Source organism: Alosa pseudoharengus, unplaced genomic scaffold, assembly GCF_046254945.1.
Source record: "Alosa pseudoharengus isolate Yale_2024_CS ecotype anadromous, Long Island Sound unplaced genomic scaffold, YU_APseudo_1.1 YU_APseudo_1.1_scf_11, whole genome shotgun sequence".
Lineage (NCBI taxonomy): Eukaryota > Metazoa > Chordata > Actinopteri > Clupeiformes > Clupeidae > Alosa > Alosa pseudoharengus.
In genome coordinates, this window is record NW_027468576.1 from 33,501,214 (window position 1) to 33,519,252 (window position 18,039).

At 45.0% G+C, this 18,039-nt stretch overlaps 1 protein-coding gene across 2 annotated transcripts; it reads right to left on the reverse strand.

Moving 5' to 3' along the window:
* Window positions 1-68: 68 nt before the first annotated feature.
* firrm (fignl1 interacting regulator of recombination and mitosis) lies at window positions 69-16,008 on the reverse strand. 2 transcript variants are annotated; one of them, XM_076278938.1, is made up of 23 exons: window positions 15,941-16,008; window positions 15,764-15,852; window positions 15,463-15,567; window positions 15,018-15,158; window positions 14,670-14,832; window positions 13,823-13,907; window positions 13,514-13,652; window positions 12,816-12,899; window positions 12,603-12,667; window positions 10,711-10,859; window positions 9,801-9,930; window positions 9,354-9,540; window positions 8,769-8,851; window positions 8,135-8,186; window positions 6,137-6,226; window positions 5,686-5,871; window positions 4,996-5,112; window positions 4,642-4,737; window positions 3,779-3,892; window positions 3,489-3,593; window positions 2,905-2,985; window positions 2,343-2,561; window positions 69-1,115 (listed from the first exon to the last, which is right to left on the reverse strand). In XM_076278938.1, exons 2-23 carry the CDS (start codon window positions 15,833-15,835, stop codon window positions 897-899), a joined length of 2,682 nt encoding a protein of 893 aa, XP_076135053.1. In that variant the 5' UTR covers window positions 15,836-15,852; window positions 15,941-16,008; the 3' UTR covers window positions 69-896. The 2 variants fall into 2 exon arrangements, with proteins under 2 accessions (XP_076135053.1, XP_076135054.1); XM_076278939.1 differs by lacking the exon at window positions 15,941-16,008 and having other exon boundaries at window positions 15,764-15,882.
* Between the last annotated feature and the right edge of the window lie 2,031 nt (window positions 16,009-18,039).

Sequence of the window (18,039 nt, forward strand, 5' to 3'; positions counted from 1 at the left end):
GTTCTTACCAATCTGCAGTCCAAGTTGCAGACGCTTGTAAAGTCTGGCAAGAGGCACGTCACACGCCAGAACAGTTAGCCCATTTCTCACTCTCAGACCAATATAACGCTTTCTACACAGAGACACTACGGTCTTGTTAAAACAGCCAAGTACTTTAGAGTTTAAAGTTGGTTAAAATTAGCCTTTTAATTGGTTCATATCGGAGGTAAATGGGACTACTACACCACATCTGGTGGTAAAACAACTCTGCTCAGAAAGTCGTCCCATTCCGTATCATATTTGCATTAGATAGAAATGTGAATGAAACCGGTTATCACGGTATAAAGTTTTATTAACATCTGAACAGAAATCAAAAGTTAATCCCTTTCCACATTTAATAGAATTTGTCTCCACAACTGTGAAGACATGGCATCACAAAATTATATATGATAACTTAACCAAAGGTCTGTATGTTTTGTTCAGTAAAATCCCATGTGTTAAAGCCTTTACCCAGACTGAGGTCTGTATGTTGTGGTGGAAACTCGTGTGAAAGCTGTTAAAACCAGAGATTGGCGTGGGTGTGTTGACACATGACTGGCTGTAGGTGACAGCAGCTTCCACTTTAGTGGGTGTGTAAAAAACAGTTCAAATTTGGGTCCTTTTATACTGATGTCTGGCGTGTGGCAGCAGCATTGGGAGACTGCATTGTTTGGCCCACACATTATCCATGGATGATTTTGGTCAGTAGCAGGTGACTACTTTGTTTGGTGTCCATGTCCGTGTCTGTGTGTATTAGTGAGTTGTGGTCAGTGTTACTGCTACGTGCTTGTGTGTGTGTGTGTGTGCATTGGGTCAGTGATGGGTGACTTGGTGTGTGTGTGTGTGTGTGTGTGTGTGTGTGTGTGTGTGTGTGTGTGTTAGGTGACCTCTTCCGCTTGCTTGCTGATGTGCGTGATGAGCGTTTGGAGCTCCTGCAGGCGGGTCAGCACCCACTGGGGCGGTGAGGAGTGTGGAGCGCTAGTGGCGGCGGCGGCGGCTAGTGCCTGCAGAGCCCTCAGAGCGCCTTCGGCCGCCTGCAGGTGGACATCTCCCTCCTCCCAGCGCACCCCCTCCTGGCGAGGCCGCTTCGCGCATGGCTGAGAGCAGAAAACAGGAGGGCGGCACAAGGGAAGGCAATAAGAACAAAAAAAAAAACAAATAAACAAAAAAAACAAATAAACATCATCAAATAAATGGATAAAGAGAAATATCAGTGAAGAAAGAACACTGACCATTTGCCTCTCAGAACCAGAGGTGTAGTCTACTTAATACGCAGGACTACACAGTATACCCACTTCAAAAGCATCACCATCTCAGTATACCCACTCAAAATAGGCAAGGATGTGTATTAACATTTGGGGTTGATCACAATATACCCAATACAGCTAACTAGACTACATCACAATATACCCACTACAGCTAACTAGACTACATCACAGTATACTCACTACAGTAAACTAGACTACATCACTGCTCAGAACGTATTATTACAGATAATTATGAAAAAACCCTCACAACCTTAATTTGGTAGACTCAGTCAAGACTAGGTAAAGCCTGATGTAGCAACATGGTTTAGGCCGGCAGCAGGCGTGGCGTGAGGGCTGCGTGGCGCTTTCTTGTTTTTTTTTTAAGTATACGTTTTGGGCTTTTTGCCTTTATTTGTATAGGACAGTGAATAGTGAGACAGGAAGTTAAGTGGGAGAGAGAGATGGGGTGGGATCGGGAAATGACCGCAGGTCGGATTCGAACCTGGGTCCCAGTGGGCACTCGGACCCGTACATGGCATGAGCGCTGTAGCCTGTTGTACCACAGCTCCCCCCCGCGTGGCGGTTTCTATCTCTATTCACACCAGAAACGTGTCTGACGCTGCGCTGCGGTGGCCCCTCTGCCTATTAAAACTGTCTCTTTTGAATGGAGACGCTTCCAACACGATTGCGTGTCGCGTGAAAAATAGGCGCCGGTCCGATTTCTAGCATGCAGGCGTTTTCAGCGCGGCTCAAGCCGCGTCTGAGACGTGCGTGACACACACTGTGACAGGCAGTGTGCAAACTCTAACCTGTTAACATGGGGAGCCGAAATGAAACCTGACCCGCTCACGCCACGCCGGCAGTCTGCAGCTGGCCTTAGGGTCACAACAAAATCCCTCCTACAGGATTCATTCAGCAAGTTGCTGAGCATATTTCTACAACCCAAAGGGACAACTAATGACTGAACTCGGCCAGTTAAAGAGCAAACAGAGCAAGGCTACACTTTTAAACTCTATATAAGCATCTATGAGTGAGTGAGCGTGCGTGCGTGCGTGCGTATGGGTGAGTGTGCCTAACCTCAACTGTAGCGTCTCCTTGTGACTCCTGTCCAGTCTCGGCAGTATGTGTGTACGGTTCGTCCTGCGGCTGCTCCTCTCCCCTCCCCTGTGGGTGTGCGCGTGCGTGTGTGTGTGGCGTCTGTCCGCTCTCCAGAGCCCGCGTGTGTGTTTCCAACACCACGATCTCCGCCCTGAGACGCTCCAGACGAGCCTCCGTCTGTTCCTCCCCCACCACCATCTGGGACCGCGTGGTAAACAACAAACAAACACACACACACAAGCAATCAACATGTCAAACACAAATGTGACCAGCAGAGAGCACAACAGCACAACAAACCCATACTCAAATCAACAGCTCAAGCTGATTTCAGACAAGCTACTTGGAACACAAGTAGGTGGAAAATTATACACACACACACACACACGTAAGGAGGATATATGCATCTGAAGTATCCAGCTACTAAAACATCACAATGTTTTTTTAACCACAAAAACAAATAGATTTGCCAATATTTACACCAGGCAATGGAGAATGAGGAATAATGAACCAGGTCAAGATAGTTGTACAAATGTTTGGGCACCTTGCTAAGGAAGTTGACCACTCGTGTTTTAGTCTCCTCTGAAGTCAAGCCTTGGGAGATGACTTCCTCGTGATTAGTAACCTGAGCAGGGGATCAGAAAGGACCCGTTACTCCATGCAGATACTCTGAACGCATGCTTCACATAGTCCGAGGTAAACCTACCTACACATACATTTTCACTGTAGACTGTAGTGACAATGATAGTGGCAGGACCTATGACAACACAGCATGTGTTTGCAGGTATACTATGCAGTGTTTCCCATACATTGACTTATTTGTGGCGGCCCACCACAATATCAACATTGACCACCACACAATGATTTTCCAGGTTGTACTAAAATTGTGCTTAAATTTGGTTAGCATCATAACCACCCTGCGCTAATTTGCTAAAAACTGTTGCATTCACGTTAATTCTGCAATCCTCCCACCACAGATAGAATTCAATTCTGAATTCTGAAAAGCGTAAGGACACACTGGCGAGCCACACCAACCAGTAGGCCTTCACTGAGCTTGTGAGTGGCTGACTTTTGGGGTCAGGTGGGTGGGGGAGGGGAGACGTGTGAACGGACTGAGGGCTTACGAACCTCTGCGAAGACGCCAAAGGCCTCGAGGGCGTGCTGGTGGAGAAGCCAGGAGTCCGAGGCCAGCAGGGCGCCGAACACTGCACTGAGCCGAGGCAACACCACAGGCTGAGACACACACACACACACACACACACACACACACACACACACACACACACACACACACACACAGAGAGATGGAGAGATCTTTACTGTACATGAATGAGGTCTAGACTGACAAAGGCCTGAAGCTGACTGGCGTAAAGTCAGGCAGCGCGCGCACACACACACACACACACACACAAACACACCTGTACATCAGAGGGGATGAAAACACTCCCTAGGGCAGCCAGGAACTCCAGCGCAGCCAGGGTGACTTCATCGAGAGCCTTCAGGGGAAGTAGCGTGCTCACACAGGAAACAGCCTGAAAAAGCACACTCTGTTCACCTGCACAGGCACCAACCCCATACAGTACTCTCTGCTCCAGTCTCCTCTCCTTACAATGCCTCGTCCATATTAAAAGACACAGCACTGCATGTGAGTGGAGTCTGGTTCAGATATTTGTTTCTACCATGCACGTGTTGTGAAGCAGTGTCTCAGAATTGTATGCAATTAAATATGACATAGAATGGATGAACAGAGTACTTTAGCTTGTTTTCTGATGTTAACATAGAAGGTATGCATCTTTGGTCTGTGAAAATATGCTCAGATTGTATTTTACCATTTCAGATCGTATTTTACCATTTATAAGACCATTTAAAACCCTATAGCCAAATATCCGCTGACAATAGGCTCTCACAACTACTACCCGAATCTCCAACTCAATATTGGTAACCAGAGGGGTGGTGATGTGAGGAATGGTTTGTGTCACAGTCTGTGTTCAGCCTCACACTCAGTCTTTGTTCAGATTCCCCCGTTTTGTTAGTGCCCATTTTAAAGTCCTAGATATGCATATGAAGGAGGAAACAATCCGTGTCGTTTCCGGTTGACAGTAGCTTTGTGGCCATGTACCCAACTCTGCTTATTCAACAAAGCCAGGTGAAAAGAGTTTTCCATTCTATGCCTGCTTTAAATGCATCATTGGTGCATCTTCCATGTGTTCAATGTCTATAGCGAATGAGTGAGCGTGTGAGTGAGTGAGTGTGTATGTGTGTGTACGCAGAGAGTACGTACCTGAGAGATGGTGTGTGGCTCCAGACTCTTGACCAGGCAGGCCGAGAGGGAAAGGAGCAGACACAGAGTCTGCTGAAGAGGGCCATGCTTCTGAACCTGTGGCATGTGTCAATCACACATCAGGAATAACACAAACACGTGTGTGTGTGTGTGTACACTAGAGACATGAGTAAGTGCTTAAGTAAGTCCTCTGCATGTTTATATGTGAGAGATTGAGTCCAGTGTGTGTGTGTGTATTTGTGAGAGAGGCATTTTTGTGTTTGTATGAGATTCCCATGTAGGTATGTTTGACAGAGAATGAGTTTTGTGTGTGTGTGTGTGTGACTGAAATCGAGAGGAATGTGTGTGTCTGACCTGGCTGGCGCACATGCGGGACCACAGCTGTGTGAGGATGGTGAGAACGGCCGACACACACTCCGCCTCGGGGACCTCCACCCTCACCACCACCTTCAGGCCCCACAGCACGCTGTTCTGCACACAGGACATGGGGAAGCAGCGTGAAGGACAAGCAGATGGGCTAACAGCCAGATGACAGCCAGATGTCACAATAACTCCTCTCTCTGTCCTTCCTCAAACAATGCTGGCAGTGGTTGCTCCATGAGGCCTTTCGATGCTTGAATGTCACCGACGATAAGAACACAGAAACAACTCTGTCCTCGACTGGCCCACCGTCACTGCCTCTCTAGAGTGCCATTGTTGTGATGACGGCCACTGAAGTGGCTACTTGTGTAGCACACGGGGTTCATGGCTGTAGCCACACACACACACACACACACACACACATACTTTTATTCCACATCCTTGCACTTGTTTAGTCAATGTTTTCTTTAGCTTTTGCATTTGGAATTGTGTTTTTTATTATGTAAAAAGACAGCATAACCTGTCTGATCTTCAAGTCCGTTCTTACGTTGTTACTGCCGTAGTAAAGCAGCGGTAGAGACAGTAGGTCAGCCTGAGGTCAACCCCCGAACCCCCCGAATTTTGCATTAATGTGTCTGCTAAATACCCGTTACTTTACTTTTACTTGACATTCTCCACGCTCACCACTCTGTCCAGTTGGCCCAGCCTGCAGCCGTCCTTTTGCCAGTCGGACACCACGGAGGCGGCCGTGCCGGTGAGCCCCTGCTCCAGACGCGCACGCACATCTGGGGCCAGCGAACGCAGGATCAGGTGACCCCACACGCGCATGTTCTCCTCCTGAGATACGGGGAACCGCTCCAGCAGCTCCATCTGTTAACACACACACACACACACACACACACACATTTTATATCCAACAAAAAAACCATACAAATGAGTCATAGAACATATATCTGCAAATCAAACACAATACACAGAAAAAATGCACCATACAATGGCACACACAATACACAAAAACCACACACACACAAACCCAGTGGGACCTGAGATTACTGCGCACGTTCCTTCAACACACAAGCGTTCTTTGACCCTGTGTGTTGCAGGAACACACACGTACACACAACTGGACTCTGACCTGGTGTGAAGGGGTCATAAGGAACAGCATACGTCTCAGCAGCAGGGACAAATGGTTCCACTGGGGTGCCTCACCTGGACATGACTTTGTCTGCAGGTAAACATGGTTTACAGTCACACACACACACACAAACTGAAGGAAGATCACACAAACAAACAATCCATAACTTTGGTGTGTGTGTGTGAGTGAGTGTAAGTGAGTGAGTTTCTTGCATGGGGATGGGCATTTTCCCCATTCTAAGCTTATAGTGACCCACACTGTCTATCCGCTTCAAATCATTGTGGCACTGATATCAAGTGTGTGGGGGCTCACAAAAAAACACTATAAATATATCTCTGTGCCACAGGTGCCATTTCACTCTATAAAGAGAATGCAGGAAGCAGTTAGATAGATAGATAGATAGATAGATAGACACTTTATTGATCCCCAGGCAGGGCTCTACACTAAAAAAAAATTCCAGGAGCACTTGTGCCCCCAAGTTAAAAAATTTAGGAGCACAGACAAAAATTTGGGAGCACAGTCAGTTCTGTACTTAACTTACACATAATCTAACATTACACTGCAGCTAACAGTTAAACATGCCAGTGCACCAATTGCGAATATTAAGAATGACTGACAACATTTAGGCTACAGGAAACAGGATTTTAAAGATCAGTGCCTACTTTATTTTCAGTCTGTTTTATTTTCCTACATTTTGTTAATGTAAAATAATATAATACATTGCCATATTTGCATTTAGCCTGTATATCAAGTATCCTGCCAAATGTAGGCTAATTTATTTATTTGTGAATCCACCTGTAGCTAATCCAAATATGCCCATGTGACCTATCTGACTGCATACTGCCTAATACTACTACTAAAACAGTCAATTTTCTCTTCCACAAAACATAGTCTAATCAAGGATATATATATATATTTATACTTTTATTTTTTTATTCGGTGTAAACAAACAAGCATGCGTGGAAGCCTGGAGTTGTCAGTAGCGTTCTACCTTTGAATAAAATGGGAGTATTACGGGAAGCTACTTTTATGCCTGTTCGCTACAGCTATATTTTGCATATTGCAGCTAATACGTCAACTGGGCTAAAAAGCATGTTAGGTTACCTTTCCTTCTCTCACTGCATTCTCAGAATCTTATCCTGTTCCTCCTATATCCGATTAATTCGGTGGATAGAAGGCGGAAGAACTAATTTCTTCAATCTTTTCATCTTGGCTGGCTAGTCTAACTTTCCGCTTTCTCTGCGCGCTCATGGATTTCATAGAAGCGACTACTACTATCGAGTCCCAACGCGAAACTGCTAACGTTGATGGGAGGTGTAGTTTTATGCTGCATTCGCGACGTGATTCTATGGTTTGCACCAGTACTGTTTCTCGATGTTGCGGTGTATTTTGTAGACAAACATTGACATGGTTAGAAGTCATTCGCACCAGTGCGCCTAAATATTTTTTTGCACTCGCACGTCATCATTTTTACTCGCATATGCGAGTGAAATGGGCGCACTGTAGAGCCCTGTCCCCAGGGGAAATTCAAGATACATACAGTTAACCTAAACACACACGCACGCACGCACGCACCCACGCACACACGCACACACACACACACACACACAGCGAGATCAGTGAACATCGCCACACAGGAGGGGTGTTTTTTGGGTGTGCCATAATGACAGCTGTCCCTCGCCACCAGATCCAATGACACCAATCGTCACCTCAGCGAGAGGCCCGGGGACAACCCCTGCCCTGAAAGAAGGAGGTGAGGAGGAGAAGAAGAGAAAGAAGGAGGTGAGGAGGAGAAGAAGATAAAGGAGGAGGTGAGGAGGAGAAGAAGAGAAAGGAGGAGGTGAGGAGGAGAAGAGAAAGGAGGAGGTGAGGAGGAGGAGAAGAGAAAGGAGGAGGTGAGGAGGAGAAGAAGAGAAAGGAGGAGGTGAGGAGGAGAAGAGAAAGGAGGAGGTGAGGAGGAGGAGAAGGAAAAAGCTGGAGGAGGCGGACGGCTCTTACCAGGTCGGCCACAAGAAGCACGTGTTGCAGGCACAACTCTGCCGTTCCATATCTATTTGGGGTGGGGATACATGAGAAATGATCAAACAGTGATACACTGTCCATTGTCCAATCTCAAATATCAACATTTCAACAGAATCGCAAACTGCATTGCTGCACTGTCGACCATGATAACTCCAGCAGTAACCCTTCATACTGACTACACTGATAAGTTCTGAGGTGACTTGTGAAGCTGCTATTGTAATGGACCCTAACGTGACTTGGGATCCTGAATCCCCGCTCTATAGCAACAGCAGAGCGCCAGTGCTTACGTCTCTGCATGACCATCTGAGGCTTTATAGCTTTTTCATTCGAAAGCCACAGTAATGTCGCACCCTACCTCATTAAGAGTCACAGTACTCTATTAGTAGCTAATCAGCCTGGGCTATTCATAAATCAAGGCTAAATTGCTGAAAGCAAACACACAATAAAAGCTGTGTGCTGCACCCTTTGAAAGTGAAAATAAATGTGACCATTTCAGGGGGACACCTTTTCCAAGGGCCAGCCTTGAGGCACGTGGGGCTAAATCTGGGCAAGATTGGGCGTGCTGGTTGGAGAGAGAGAAAGAGAGAGCGAGGGAGAGGTGGGAACTCACCGTGCCAAGAAACACCAGACATCTGCGGCCAGCAACGCTGTCTGTGCGTCAGGCTGCAGCAGAGCCCGCAACAGGGAGCGCTCCTGAGAGCGAGGGAGGGAGAGAAAGAGGGAGAGAGAGAGGGAGACAAGAACAGAAGAGGGGGAGAAATGCAAAGGGGAAAAAAAAGGTTAAAGAAAGGGAAAGCAAGAGAAGCTTGGCTCGTGAGGCCGGGCTAAACCAGGCACGTAACTGAAGCATTCCATTAGCGACGCGTAAAATCCAATTTAGATGAATGGTCTATTTTTTCGAACGTACGCGCCACTATCACGTCAGGTGTAGCTACTTCCATTGATTATAGTGGAAGCCAATGGTTGCAGCAGACGCAACGCGAACGGAACGCTTCAGTTACGTGCCTGGTGTAGCTCAGCCCTACACAGGGAAGCTACACCAGGCACGTAACTGACGCGTTCTGTTCGCATTGCGTTTGCTGCAACAATTAACTTCCATTATAATCAATTCAATTTAGTAATTCACCTTGCAGGTTAACACAAGAAATTGTTCTGTGCCTGGTGAATTTTTTTGCGTGCAGTGCTGTTCCCTTACCAGCGGGTGGAGCTGTGGGGCTGGTAGCACAGCCACACAGGCGCAGAGCTGCACGCACACGTGCTGATGCAGGCTCACGGCGCCCTGGGCCTGGCCACGCAGCATCACCCCCGGCAACCGCACAGGCCACGCCCGCTCCAGCGTGCACCGACCGAAGCTTCGGAACACCGCGTCAAACACACTCAGCCTAGGAGGGGAGACAGGAGAGGATGTGGTATGAGAGAGGGATGAAGGATGAGAAGGAGAGGGAGAGGGAGAGAGAAAAAAAGAACAGGAGCGAGAGAGAGAGAGAAGCTATAAACAACATAGGAAACAAACAACCAGTCCCTTCCACAATCCATAAACGAAACACTAAATTTTTCAAACATTTCAAAAGTATACGACACCTCTGCCAGTACCAGTGCTCTCTTTACATTGACAGGTTTACGGCGGTCGGTGGTGTCCCACCTGAGTGTGTCCTCCGGGAAGCGACTGCCATCGCACCACAGCTGCAGAGTTCCATCTGGTTGGGAGGACAGCTGTGCCACCACACTGACCAGCAGCAGGGAGTGGGCCAGAGCGCTGTCCCCACTGCAGGCTGATATCACACACACACACACACACACACACACACACACACACACATTTGTGTCAGATTAAATCGGTCGTAGAAACAATAGTTTCCAACCTCCAGTCTGTTGCTATGTTCTGTGATGTAGGGTCCTGACATCAACCTCTCCTTTCTCGTCTTACACTCATTGTACTCTCATTTGTACATCCCCGTCATCAGGTATTAAAGGTGTAGTTCTCAATCTTGAAGAAATGTTTTTTTTTTTTAACTCAGCAGCCAATCAAACACACTCCTCTCTTCAGTGCCACTTTGTTTGTTACCCATTTACAAAAGCCAGTACGGTGGTGTGAATGAGCCCTGGACATTTTGGGTGCACACGCAATGCAGGCAGCTAGAGGATGACGTAGAGAATTCAGCATAAAACATTACAATCTGCACCTTTAAAGGAACCATATGTAAGATTGTGGCCAAAACAGGTACTGCAATCACTTTCAAATTACTGTAGAGCAGTGTATCCTCTCCCCACCCCCCCTGACTCGAGGTTGCCAACCCGGATGCCGAAACACTACTGACTTTGTGATTAGCAGATAGGTGGAGGGTGGCGCATCAGGCCAAAACACAACATGACATGACAAAACATCAACATCAGTTGAGGGCTGCAACTTCACTTTTTAAATGGCAATATCCTGGCCGGACTACTGTTGTCAGTGATATAAGTATTTGAAATGAACATGATTTCTTAATGTCTAGTGACATATCACCACCAACTAAGTGTAGTGCAGTAACGTGCCGGTGCGGTGCACTCACTCTGGTTCTCAGCCAATAGGCTCTCAGCAAACGGTCGGAAGGCGAGGAGCTGGGACAGGAGCGCATCCATGGCAACGAGCACTGCCCCACTCAACTCGTCACTTAGTGCAGGAGGGAGCGAGGGAGCTCCAAGACAGGGTGGGAACTTACTGGATGGAAGGAAACAGATAGATAGTGGATAGATAGATAGATAGATAGATAGAGATAGAAAGAGCAAGAGAGAGCAAGAAAGAGAGGGGGGTGGGGATGGGTGGGGTATTACGGCCCTTGTATTATCGTGAGGTAGTTCTCACAATGGCATTACCAACAGTAAATCCCATCTCTTACAAGTTGCTTACATATGTGTATGGATAATTTTCATGGATCATATGGGCATTCTTAAAGTATTGTGTTCACAAGAATGGGAAATATATGCAGTTGAAGTGGCCTTTGATTTTTGACCTCCAAAATTGCATAATTTCATGTTAAGAGTCCAAGCAAACATTTGTACAAAATGTGAAGCACTTTGCTCAAGACATTCTTCAGATACAGCGTCCACAAGACTGAGGGCCAGATGTACTAACGCGTTTGCGCCCACTTCATGTGTATTTGTTTCGCAATGTGCGTGTAAAATCATTGCGAGGTATGTACAAACAGGCCGCAATGATGTAAAAGCGCGAACTGCCTGTCGCGGGAGCTGAACATGGCTAATTGCGTTTTTCGTGTCATGCATGCATTCATGGGAGGATCCAGGGGAAAGTGGGAGTTTAGCGTAAAAAGATGGGAGGGGAAGCGTAAAGAGCGCTTAATTATGTATTCCGCGGTATGTACAAAGACTGTTCCTGAAAGCGCGCGTCTATTCTGCGCCTAAATACTTCCGCCTTGTAAAAGCAGGTGTTAATCCAAATTGCAGTTCAATGCATCAATAAGAGAACCTTTCAAAGACAACAGAATCGCTATTTAGAGCACCCGTTTTGTAAGTATTTGTACTATCAAAAGCAACCTTAACTTTCGTTGGCCTTATGAATGTCTTACTTTTACTTTCACGTCATTCACTTAAACTTTCCTACTTGCTAGATTTGACCAATTTTCCATAGCCTGTGTGCACAAATACTTTGAGTAAAACTACTGATCTTCATTATCTCCCTGTTTGTTGACATCTTATCATGTATGGTATAATTTCATGATCGCTAAACGTTTGATTCTTTTTAATGTTGTCATCAGTTAACTTCATTCAACTGCGCTTGTATAGGCTCTGCCATTTAGTTGTGGACGTTCATAAATTGCGTTTATGGGCGGAGAAAGGCGCAGTTCACACTAGTTTGATAAATACGACGGAAACTTGGGTCTGACAGCGTTCACAATCTGCGTTTTGTCCATGACGCTGATAACGCTACGTTCGCAAATGTACATACATCTGGCCCTCAGACTTTCATGGTCACAGTGAAAATATCTAATTGAATATCTAATCAAATCACCTTTCAGTCCAAATCAAGATTCGTGTTACATTTTAAACACGTGCCCCAATGCATTCTTGAGATATAGTGTTCATAAGAATGGGACTTTTGTTAAACTTAGACCTCCAAATTCATCCAAACTCATACCAAATTTGAAGCATGTGCCTTTGTCGTGATCTTGAGATATTGAGCTCACGTGATCAGGATGGACAGACTGTACATACGGATGTACGTACAGACAACGCGAAAACAAGATGCCTCAAAACATGATGCCCATAGCTATCGCTGGTGCGGAGGGATAATAAGGGTATCAATGTGAAGAAGGGTGGGAGAGAGATGCTTGTGGTTGAGTCCAGATAGATGGCTGAATGGGGACCTGTGTCTCCATTAGAACAGGTATATTCCTGGGCACTGGAGAGATGTCAGCCCAGGTGACAACCCCTTGACCAAAGGTACCTGTGGATCTGGAGGAAGAGCAGGTGAAGCCGTGGGCAGGATGCGGCCATAAAGTCTTTGAATTCCTGTTACAAACATACACACAGACACAGACACAGACACAGACACACACACACACACACTCCTGTTACCATGAGAACTGCCAAAACAGGATGTGATAGCTGGCTTCCCAGCCTGATCTTCATTGTTCTCTGGAAGCCAATAACTGGTTACCTTCACATAGTGGACCAGAGTGTTGGCAAAGAAGCGGCACATCTTCATACTTCTCTGAAACAGCTTGACTTCTGGGCTCTGTGCCTGTTCAGAGAAAGTCAGTTTAGGTCATGTGCTACTGGACTACAGGAAACATACATCACACACACATCCTTTATCACTGCTTGCGATACTGTGGGGGGATTTCTGTGGGGGGGGGGGGGGGGTTATTGCATTCAGTGTAGTCTGGAAATGTTCCCATGGGTTCAGACTAGGTGACGAACATAACTGATAAGCACTGATCCAAACTCCATTTGAAATTAGCACAAACCCATGAAATTACAACAAATTCCAGAATTGAATTAAAAACTGGCTCTTTTCTTGAATTTCACTTGCATTTCAATTGAGGTAGCAAACAGGAAGCAGAATTGCAATTCGAATTGTGCACAACCCTGTCATATATACAATGTCACACTTAGTCATCTATTTCAAGATGAACACACAAGAATCCTCCCTCAATTTCTTCAGACAATTCATGTCTGCAAAATTTCAAAACCCAACCTCCACAATATACCTTGAGGCTGACCAAATGTTCATATACACAGCACTGTGTGCACTTACTGTACTAACTGCAGGTGCTTGATACCTGTCGATACTGTAAACTGTATATGTTTACTATTTTGTCTTCGGCTATGTGCACACAGGTATATGTCTAATACCTTTAATCCTTCCTGTTTGATTTGTTCTGCTAGTTCCAAGCAGCCGTTCAGAGAGCCTTGGAGGTCCTCACACAAACAGGACGTGATGTCAGCATGACGCAAGTGCTCCTCCACCAGAGACTGGTATTTCACACTTTGCCTGGAATCAGTGATGATGGATCGACAATGGCATACAATGATCAGCCCAACCCAACCAAACTGTTTTCATTTTCAGTATTACAGCGGCCTGTATTGGTCATTGTTTTCAAAGCGATAAGTCCAAACAGTGTGCTGTGAGTGCCTGATAAAAGCACCAGATGGACCACATACTTGATGATGAATTTCCAGGTGTTGGCATGCAAGGCCATGTCCAGGCTGGAAATGATGGAGCAAATCTCCAGAAGACTGTGGATCACTGAGAAGGTAAACGAAAGTTCATCAAAAGTTTGTCTCAGATCTGACTTATTCTCAAAAACACACCACACACACACACACACACAAAATCAACTCCGCTCACTCTCTAATAAAGGCAATAGCTAAGGCACGTTAGAACATTAATTAACATTTTTAACATTATAGCTATTTTTATGAAGACCTTTCTTCTGATTCATTAATTAACATTTTTAACATTATAGCCATTTTTATGAAGACCTTTCTTCTGATTCATTAATTAACATTTTTAACATTATAGCCATTTTTATGAAGACCTTTCTTCATTTTTCAGGGTTTTTCCTGCATAGAGCATTGTGAGGCAGTTTTAATCAAAGTCAAATTTAGTGTCGGCTCCACCTACCGACAAATTTCTAGTACTTGTTTTCACGAAAACCATTATCTCCAAACATGCATTGACAGTTGTAATTTCAATTGTTGGCTCTACGCCACTACGGCAGTGTATTGCCGCTATACTAAATCCGTGCATCGGGCAAAGCAATCCAAAATTGCACTCTGACTTTGCAGCTCTCGAAACAGGTTTTACAATATTACATCTTTTACCACCAAGCAGACCCAACATTACATCCTTTTACCACCAAGCACACCCGACATTACATCCTTTAAAAACAGAGTTTGCGAGGGGGAGAATCACGACAACAGGTCAAAGAGTGCAGAGTGCAACATTTTCCTACTCAGTCAGTAGCACACTTCAGTAGCACTTCACTTCAGTGGATTTCTTTTATACCTGTAACAATGTCGGAGACGTCTTCGTCTGAGGCTGCTTCATGCAGGCTGATGTGGTCCAGTAGCTCTATTAGGCCTTTCTGCAGACTGTAGGCCTCCTTGAAAAGTGCCTGCAGCAAATCCCCAACCAAAGACAGGCGTCCACTGTACACCACCTCGCTCTCCTGCAACAGGCATAAACCACAGGAAGAAATGCGGCTGGCTCACTAGATAATACCAAGCTTCAAGAACCAGTTCTCTGTTGGTCGAAAAAACGCCCTATGATACAAACACAGATAATGGATTTGGTTGTAATATTAAGGACCCCAAAATCTACTGTAGACATGAACAGTGGTCATGCTTTGGGTACCTTGCAGTGCTGGAAAGTGTTTCTGAGGAGGTAGAGGACACAGGAGGGGACAGAGCGCACTTCGGACAGACGGGAGACACCTTCCAGGGCACACACATGCCTCACACACATAGTCACTGCCTCAAGTGTCTGTACCATCACCTGTAAACCCCAACACACACAAAGTAGTTAGTTGAGCCTCCAAATTAACTACCCAAAGATAATAAGGTAGCACACACAAATCTTCATAGAACTGGACACATCTTTATTTCACCAGTTTATTTTTAGCCAAGTCTAAACCAAATATGCCAACATTTCAGCCACATGGCCTTAACCAAAGCATTAAATAGCTACACCACTGTAGCACATTTTAGCAAAATACATGCTTTGGCTTGACACAGAGGGTGTCCTGGATTTGGAACTATAGAGTGCACTCTCTGAGGCAGGCCAGCCAGAGAGGCCTTACCTGAAGAATATTCCTCAGTGAGGCGGTCAGCTCTGTGTTTTGACTGGACAGCCCACTGACTTGACTGGAGATTTCATCCATCAAATTACCAAATACTCCCACCACCTACACACATAATACCTTATTTTCTGATGTAAAATGACATTTAACAATTGCACACTTTTTTGAGGATATTGATGATATTATTTTTGTAAGGAAGTGCACATTATCACATTGTATAGAGTGTTAAAAGGATGGCTACTATAATTTGGGCATCTGTAAATGGGCTATAATGTATCTGCCTAGACAGGAGCCTACACACCTTTGGTAGAACTTTAGAAAAGCACTCCTCCTCCAGTTCAGACAGACGTAAATGTGGAAGAAACATGTCCATGATTATCCTCAGCACACCTAATGATGCAAGTTACACAGGACAGTCTATGTCACTGATTGATTGTGTATTAGTTCAGCGTGCAATTCATTTAACGTTAATACTTACGTATGTGATCTGTCCAACTATCAGTGAGACAATGAATTGAGTAAAAGTAGTTAAAGAATGATACCTTATAAAGCTGCTACTTCAGTTTCCAACCAAACACCACATGTATAACAGTGATTGACAACAAATGTATTTCGTAATTAATAGTGAAAGGATATGACGAGCTTGGGCAGCACTGTCTTCAGCTCCTTTTTGCAGGTGTCAGGGCTCCACTGCTCAACCTCCTCAAGAAGGGTAGTCTGCGACATGGTGGTTTTCTCCCCGAATTCAAGGTGAATGTTGTCGAGTTACATTCAGCAATCTGTCAGAGATTGCATTTTAGCTTTTAGCAGCTTAACTGTAGAATGTTAGCTACGTTAGGTTAACTGTTGAGACTGTTAAGGAAGTAAAACTAATTTTACCTAACGTTAGTCCACGAACATTAAGTACTGCACACTGCATCATTTAGAAACAACCATTGCTCAAATTAAATATAAAATTCACCATTAATAGACACACATACCGATTTTGTTCACGGCAACGTTAATTTAGCTGTTAACGTTAGTCAGGCAAGAAGAGAGTCATTTTAACACTCATCTGCTGCTGCCCTGATCACTAAAGCGAAGTTTTCTTTCATTCACGCTGAAAATAGACTCCAAAAGGTGGAATTGTCCTTGAGGTGTCCAATGACAAATATTAGTTTTCGCATAAAAGCATGGTTTTTATTAAATATTTAAGACATGGATGCTGCAGAAGCAAAGCTAATCATAAATTGTTTACAGTCTGTTCTAAATTTCGCGCGTTCTGTTGCCGTCACCAGTCATAATATTTTCGGCAATGTACCGCCACCTTTGGTTTGGAGTACTAATTGCTAAAATCTATGCCCCTATGCCTAGGCTATTTGCAGCAAAGCAAAAGCAAAGCCAGGATCTCAGGATTTTATTACAGTTTTTTTCTGAATGCTGAAACACAACTGTGATTTTTATAGCACAATTTCTAAAACTATTAATACTTATAGCAAAACCACTCACTGAGTTTGCAAAACTAAAAGCACAAACACTGCTTTGCACTCAGTTTGCAATTTTGTAACACACACTTTGCACAACTGTAGGCACAATTCACTACACAGCACTCTTTTTGCAGAACTGTAAACACAACTCATGCTTTACACTCAATTTCCAAATGATCAACACACTCCTAGCAAATCTATACACATGTATGGCTATTATTTTCACTATTTTGCCAACTCTCTGGCACACTTTGGTTCTGGTTCACTTTGCAATCAGCCTAAGCACTAAGCCACAGGTAATGTACAATGGGTACAATAGAGGGAGCAGGAAGAGTGAGAAAGGTAAGAATTAGGGGAGGCTGAAGAATAGGACATGGAGGTGTAGAAGTAGGAGGAAGAAGAGGAGGAAGAGGATGCGGAGGTGAAGAAGTGAGAGGGAGAGAATGACAAGGACAAGGAGGTGAAGTTAGAGGAAGATGACAAGGAGGAGCAAGAGGAGGATGGGGAGGGGGAAGAGGAAGGGTAAGAAGAGAAATATTTTTTTACAGGCCCTGTCTACATAACTGTAATTTTTTACAGGCCCAGTCTACATGTGGGGATATTGTCATGTCAGACCTGGATACGGCATTCCAGAATATATTTTCCCCGGTGCCTTGGACTAGGACATTGCATGTGATGTAGACGAAATTTTGAGAGAGACGACCCAATGTAGACTGATTTGTTTTGTCTCAGTGAAATGCTAGTTTGTGTTTTGACTTGGAAAAACACACTTGTGTTTGTTTTTTTTGTTTTTTTGGGCTTTTTATGCCGTTAATTGGATAGGACAGTGGAGATTGACAGGAAGTGAGTGGGAGAGAGAGTCAGGGTGGGATCCGGAAAGGACCACGGGGCGGGAATCGAACCCGGGTCGCCGGCGTACGGTGCAGGTGCCCCAGCCAGTTGCGCCACGGCTGGGTCCCACTTGTGTTTGTTTTGATGTGTGTAAATAAACACTAATACTTGAATTTTGGTCCCCTGTATGTTTACAGAACTATGACAAAAGTATGACCTCAAACTGACATAGTCTACCTTGTGCACAGAGAAAGCAAAAGCCAGATGTGTTTTTTATTCA